Source organism: Oryzias melastigma, unplaced genomic scaffold (assembly GCF_002922805.2).
Source record: "Oryzias melastigma strain HK-1 unplaced genomic scaffold, ASM292280v2 sc00320, whole genome shotgun sequence".
NCBI classification, from domain to species: domain Eukaryota; kingdom Metazoa; phylum Chordata; class Actinopteri; order Beloniformes; family Adrianichthyidae; genus Oryzias; species Oryzias melastigma.
Window position 1 is genome coordinate 145,498 of NW_023416925.1, and position 6,777 is coordinate 152,274.

Genomic DNA, 6,777 nt, shown 5'->3' on the forward strand with positions numbered 1-6,777 from the left:
TTTTTTTTTTTTTTTCGTTTTTCCAGCTAATTTGTCTTTTAGCTAATATTTTAGCTGGTTATCAGCTTCAGCGTTTTCAGCTGTTAGCTTAAGTGATTTTAGCCATCAACTTCAGTGTTTTTAGCTGTCAATTTCAGCATCTTCAGCCATCTTCAGTAGCATCTACAGCAGCCAAATTCAGCTTACAGCATTCACACTAGCATTATCACAGGTAGTGCTATATATCTAGTTCATAATAATGTTAATGTAAAGTTATGGTTTCAAAGTTTTAAAAATATAGTGTTCAATAAATGTTTATCCTTTTCGGCCCGTGACCTAAGGTGTGTTTTGGATTTAGGCCACTTGTGTGATTGAGTTTGACACTCCTGCTGTAAAAACTAACATCTGTTTTCATCTGGCTGCATTTAAATCGCATTACTACAATTTGAAGTCTTTTTAAAGGCTGTGTTCACTTCTAAAACAAGAAAACAACAATAATCACTCAAGAATATGAAGCGAACGAGTCATCAAATCAAAATATAAACTGTATTCCAAACCTGCAAAGGCTACAAATCTCCTGCTTCTGCTCTAACCTCTGAAGGCCTTCACCCCTCCACCCCTCATCCATGCTTTAAGAGATACTAAGAGTTACTGAGACAACAGAGGGCGGTCACCTCGCTGTGCGTCTCTGACATCTCTTTGACAAACTGAGTCTCCAGAGTTTCCGGCAGCACAGAGTACAGCGTGTCGGGCAGATCCTCCTTGTCCTTCTTGTACTTCACCTTATAAAGGAAACAAACAACAACTTAACGAATGAAAGTCCAGTGGAAGTGAGAGGAAGGATCAGATGGAAACAGAGGCGTCGCTGCACCTCGCTCTGGATCTCTGACATCTGCTTGGCAAAATGCATCTCTGCTGTTTCAGGCAGGAGGTGGTAGAGCGGCGAGGACGCCTCCTTCTTACAGCCCCCCTTATATTTCACCTGCATCACAAAAACACAAACTGAGCCGGTCGTCCTGCAGCATCACAGCTGAAGGTGAGTGACTCAGGACAGATGGAGGATTTTAACTTCTTTCTTCATGTTAAACACACGTTTGCTTTTCAGATGACTGGATTCTAAGTTTTTTTGTGACAGTCTCTCCTGCGCTGGAAGGAGTCCTAGTGAAAGAAGAGCACACACATCACCTCGCTCTGCAGCGCTGACACTTCCTTAGCTAGCTCAGTCTGGGGGGTCTGAGGAAGGCCGGAGAACAGACTGGACTGCAGCTGCTTCTGCACATCTTCCTTGTACTTCACCTGCAGAAAAGAAGACAAAAACTGACTGTGCTGCACGTCTGAGGCAGCGCAGAGACGTCAGCATCCTTCACCTTCAGCTGCTGACCTCGCATCAATCCCGTCACTCTGACCACTGAAGGTCGGCATCTCCATTACTGAAAGTCTAAACTCTGCAGCATCCTGTTCAATTGTGGCTGGAAGTTTCTTTTTGCTGTGCTTTTACTAAATGGATATATTTAAAATGTCAGAGTGAGGACTCTTCTGATTAGTAAATCTTTGTGTTCTGCCCTGACTCTGTTACAGATGACTGCTCTGGATTAGACCAGAACATGAGCACATCAGTCTTCTGGGGTAAAGATTTGTAGGGCTAAGAAAACCTGAGCAGTGGAGCTTCACCTCCGTGTTGTTGTTGCTTTGTCGCTCAGAAATTAAAACATTGAGTTGGAGAAAGGTGTTTTTCTGTGCCTGATTTTCCTCTACCCTGAGGGCAAAAAAGAGCTGGGGGCTTGTCCGGGATCTAGACCCAGATTTCTCAGAAGGACCAGATTTTAGAAGGTTTTATTACTTTTAGAAATATAAGCAGTGTTTTTTGTTGTTGTTTATGTTAGTATTTTACCAGTCTAAATACCGTTCTCTAATTTAAAAAAATATAATTTTATAGCCCAAAACAGACATGTTTGACTTAAAATGACCCATCAAATCCACTTTTTAAGTCAGTAAGCAACAAAAAAACAGAAACATAATAAACTAACTGATGTGACTTGCTATAAACATCCACCAAAAGAGTATAAAGTGTCTGATTTCCATTTAAAGCTCAACACAAACAAATACTTAAGGTTAAGGCAGCGTTTACATTTTCCACTTTGACAACCCAAACCAACAAGTAAATAAATATCTATTATTTCTCCCTTGTTAATGTTCTATGTGTTTACCTCCCCTTTAAAGAAAAAGAAAATGAAAGAGAGTGGATCATGTATGTGATTTGTTCTAAAAATGTAACTTCTAACTACATGTCTCTTTCTGGAAAATAAAGAATTGAGAAAAAAAAAGCTCATCACAAACATGGCGGTCTTGTCAGTACCTGGCTCTGCATCTCAGAGACCTGCTTGGCGTGTTGCGTTTCCAGCGTTTGGGGCATCACAGAGTACAGACAGCTGCCAGCCTCCCGTCTGCCTGACTTTTTGTACTTTGTCTGAAAAAAAGCAGAACAGAAACCTTCTCACTCTCCACGTTTGGATCTTAACCAGCTGGAGTTTCTGCCCACACACCTCGCTCTGCAGATCAGCCACAGCTTTAGCAAACTTGATCTCCTCCGTTTCCGGCAGCTGAGAGTAGACACTGTGAGAGAGGCTCTGCATCCCCGCCTCCTTGTATTTGTTCTGAGAGTAAACATGCATAAACAGGACATATAGAATATTAACATAATCAGCTTAAGGGATTTCAGATTAAACTAATATGACAGCTCAGGGTCAAGACAAGTGAAGATGGAAGACTAGGGTTATTATTTCGTTTTTACCTTTTCAGAGAACAGATGAAAAGACTCGCTCATCAATAATTGATCAATTCATTCACTCATAACCCTGTTTAAAAGTGGAGGTTCGTGCTCAGCCTGCAGAGACTCTGACAGGTTTAAATGAAAATGAGATGTGAGGACTTCAAATAAAGAATGATGCGGCCCACTTTCTCCCACTCACTTTACAGCGAGTCCATCTGACAAACTTAATGTTTAATGGATTCAATGAGTCATCAGTACTGTATGGAAACGCAAATATGTCTGTTTATGATTAACAGTAATTATAATCATTCATTTAAATGGGGAAATTATACATTTATTAGGACCGGGAATCAATTAAAAAATGATCTAATTAATCGTAAACCTGGGAAAAAATTAATGGCGATTACTATTTTTTTGTTGCCAACCACTTATTATCTGCGAATAATCACAAATGAAATGTACACACAAAACTGGACATTTAGCATATTTATTTTTAATTAAGGCGGTCAATTGATTAAAAAAATACATGATATTAATCCTACTTTTGTGTTGTGATCAAAAACTACTCATTACAATGTTTTACTAGGTAAATTTGATAACAATATGGGGCTTTTGAACAAAAAAGACATTTTTCTTTCATTGTTATTGTGTGAAATGTTTAAATTTATCAAGCATTAACTCAGATATCCCAAAAGTGTCATTTGGCCCCACAAAAACAAAACAGTAAGATGAGCAGAATGCTAAAGACTTTCATGTCTGCCGTATTACTCCCAGAAAACAGAGAAGCTGATGTGCAGCCATAAGAAACGAACCTGCAGACCTGGATAAAGAAAAAAAAAGTTCCGGTCACTGCTCCACATCACTGTGCAGCCCGCTTTAAAACAGCGTTTTCCTTTATCTTCTAGGGAAAAAAAGCAATAAGAGGTGAACTTTCTCTCTGAACTGAAGCTTTTTCATGACCATCAGCATTTATATCGCTTTTCTTTTCTTTGCTGATGCAGTCCAGCCCCGCCGACGCTTGTCGCGTTACCATGACAACGCACCAGACTGTGGATCAAATAGTCTGCTTTTTGTGAAAAAGTGATCTAAACCAAAAAATAACAATTAATTTAAAACAATAAAATAAAATGATCAGGAGGGCCGGATCCGGCCCAAGGGCCATAACTTTGACAAATGTGGTTTATTAAATCATCTGACAGTATTTTATATAAAAATAATATTGTGAGTTCAAAGATGTCATTAATATTTTGTTTTCGTAAATAGGCAAATGTTTGAATATATTTGTGAGTGTGTATATATGCTTTGAAGTACTTTTTTATTATCAAACATGTGTTTTAAAGCCTTTCAAACAATTGATTGTAGGTTTTCATCTGATTTTGTCGTGTTTTTTCTCTTTTCACTGATCTAAAGAATGATCCAAACCGTGACTCTAAAACCATGACATGACCTGAACTGTGAGTTTTGCGATCCGTTGCACTCTAGTCTGGAATGATCTGGGCAAACTTTTTTTTTTTGATTAGGAAATTAGACTACATTAAATTAAAAAAATTTTAAAAATGATTATGAAAAAAGGTTTTCGCCTGAACACAAACGTGAAACAATCTCTGATAGAACACAGTCTGTCTGCAGACTGCTGGAGTGAGCGTTAGCTCATGATTTAAGGTTGATATTTTGGAGGGGACGTTTTTCTGGGATCATTTAAATGTGTTTGAGCTGAGCGCTCTGGACTTCTGGGTCATCAGGAACAGAACACGCGTGTTTAAATTTAGAGCCGGTTTTCATGGCTGTGATTCTCCTGTGCATGTCCTTTACCATCTGCTGTTCCCACTCTGCCAGAACGAGGCTGACAGGTTTTCCACAAGCTCCAACAGTTAAGCGTCTTGTTCAAAACAAGCTGATGCTGATCCCCCCCATCCGTACTTTTCCAGCATGTGGGTGTTTTAACCTGAAGTCGACCTGCAGTGGGCGTCATCCTGAACGGTTCAGGCTGCAGATGATGTTCCAGGCAACAATCTGATGTCATTCACTTGTTCCTAGCTTAAATGAGCCTTTTCGGGGGGGCTGTTTTAAACACTCAAGCTGCTCTTACTTGACTCTGTAAGTCGGTGACCTCCCGAGCGAACTGGGTCTCCAGGGTCTCAGGAAGCTGGTGGTAAACCGGACGTGACAACTCCTTCTTCACAGCTTCTTTGTACAGGAGCTGCAAAACAGCGAGTGCAGCGACTGAAGCTTTCAGCAGAAGAACAGTGACTGCTCAGACTTTGACTCAATGCTCTTTAAGCACAGAAGGAGCTGGAGGTGTACCTGGTTCTGCAGCAGTGCAGCCTCTTTGGCGTGCTGCGTCTCCAGAGTTTCAGGTAGTTGGTGGTACAAAGACGCTGAGCTCTGCTTTTTACTGTCTTCTTTGTATTTCGCCTTGAGAAACATTTTAATAAAACAACACATTAAGACTGTCTTAGTGCTGAAAAAACATTTCTGTTTGACCTAAACTAAAAATATTTATCAAAGTGAAACAAGTTCTCATGTGGCAGAAGAGGATTGGAAGAATGTCCTTTGGTCAGATGAAACCAAAACAGAACTTTTTGGTAAGAACCTTGAAGGAGAAAGAACGCTGAGCTGCATCCAGAAAACAACATACCTACTAATAACTTTAGTTTTTGACCAAATTCTTATTTCCTGGATTTTTTTCTCATTCTGTCTCTCATAGTTGAGCCAAACCTATGATATGGTAAACCTCTCATCTTTTTATGTGGGAGAACTTGCACAGTTGGTGGCTGATTAAAATATATTTTTTCCCCACTGAACACATTTTAGCAGCACAGATTTACATTTTCTTATAGTTGTATTAACAAAAAAAGAGTAAAACAACTAATTGGGGTGGGTGGAGTCATACTCTAAATCCCGCCTCTTAGTCAGTTCTCTTTAAAGTTTTATTTTTCTTATTTTAATTTAGTCTTTCCGTGAACGATGGGCGCACTCACCTCACTCAGCATCTCGCTCAGCTCTTTGGCGCGCTGCGTTTCCAGGGTTTCAGGAAGCACAGAATACAGACTGACACTCAGATCCTTTTTGCCGTCTTCCTTGTATTTGACCTTGAGAAAGAGGAATAAAATCAACAGACGCTTGGATTTTTAGTGTTTGAACTGCGGCTGAGAGAAACATCTTTTCTCCAGCTGAATGTGGAGTCTTGAAGCGTGGGATGTTTGCAGAGATGATGATCATCATCAGAGTTTGGAGCTCTGAGGTGAACACCTCAAACAGCAGCTTCTCCTCTGAGATCCACACAAGTCGTCTGACAGAAGCAGCCGTACCTCACTGAGAACCTCCATCTGCTCTCTGGCAAACTGAGTGTCGATGGTTTCCGGCATGTGATGGTAAAGGCTGGGTCCTTCTGCGCTTCGACTCTGCCTGTACTTCAGCTGCAAATAATTAACATTGGATTCATTTCAGTAAATGAGAGTGTGTTCTAAAAACAGAGGGGGAAGTGTAAAAATGTTAGTTATTTACCAAATATCTCCAATGTATTTTTCTTTATTTATGCAGCTACAACATTTGAAGATTAATTTCAACTGAGGCCTGTGCAGTCTGAGATGTACATTTTGTTTTCTTGTGGTTTCTTTAAACATGATCAAACTTTGAGATTCTGAAAAAACACAACTCTGCTGCAAGAAGAAGAAATGTTTTGTAATAAAAATAAAAAATATGCAACTAGAACAATAAATAAATATGTAGTATCATTCATTTGTTAGTTTCTGAATGTTTTTCTGAATGTTTTTATTTTAGGAGTAACAAGTTAATTTTAGAAGAAATTAAGAAAAATCATCTTGTGATGATTTAAGAGTTTCCTGTGTTTTCTGCACTCTGTATGAATGCTAAAAGACTGGAATTACTCTGTGTTTTATAGGAAGCAAAAGATACATCTGTGCATTGAGCCTGTACCACTGTCATCACTGTAGTGCACCTGTCAAAGTCAGGGCCCGGGGGCCGGATCCGGCCCTCCAGATCACTTTATTTTATTATTAATGACC

General features: G+C 39.6%; 1 protein-coding gene across 5 annotated transcripts in view; it reads right to left on the reverse strand.

Annotated features, from left to right (window-relative positions):
• The window catches only part of nebl (nebulette), a 102,103-nt gene that overhangs the window by 30,998 nt on the left and 64,328 nt on the right, over window positions 1-6,777 (reverse strand). Inside the window, exons 1-10 of one of the 5 annotated variants that reach the window (XM_036210946.1) lie at window positions 6,257-6,356; window positions 6,061-6,168; window positions 5,731-5,841; window positions 5,054-5,164; window positions 4,839-4,949; window positions 2,523-2,633; window positions 2,336-2,446; window positions 1,165-1,275; window positions 851-961; window positions 654-761 (exon numbers count right to left, since the gene is read on the reverse strand). The exons of the other annotated variants lie outside the window; for them this stretch is intronic. Coding sequence (XP_036066839.1) covers window positions 654-761; window positions 851-961; window positions 1,165-1,275; window positions 2,336-2,446; window positions 2,523-2,633; window positions 4,839-4,949; window positions 5,054-5,164; window positions 5,731-5,841; window positions 6,061-6,117 — 942 coding nt within the window. The 5' untranslated portion in view covers window positions 6,118-6,168; window positions 6,257-6,356. Of the gene's footprint in view, window positions 1-653; window positions 762-850; window positions 962-1,164; window positions 1,276-2,335; window positions 2,447-2,522; window positions 2,634-4,838; window positions 4,950-5,053; window positions 5,165-5,730; window positions 5,842-6,060; window positions 6,169-6,256; window positions 6,357-6,777 lie in introns of those variants that run through there. 5 annotated transcript variants of the gene reach the window in all.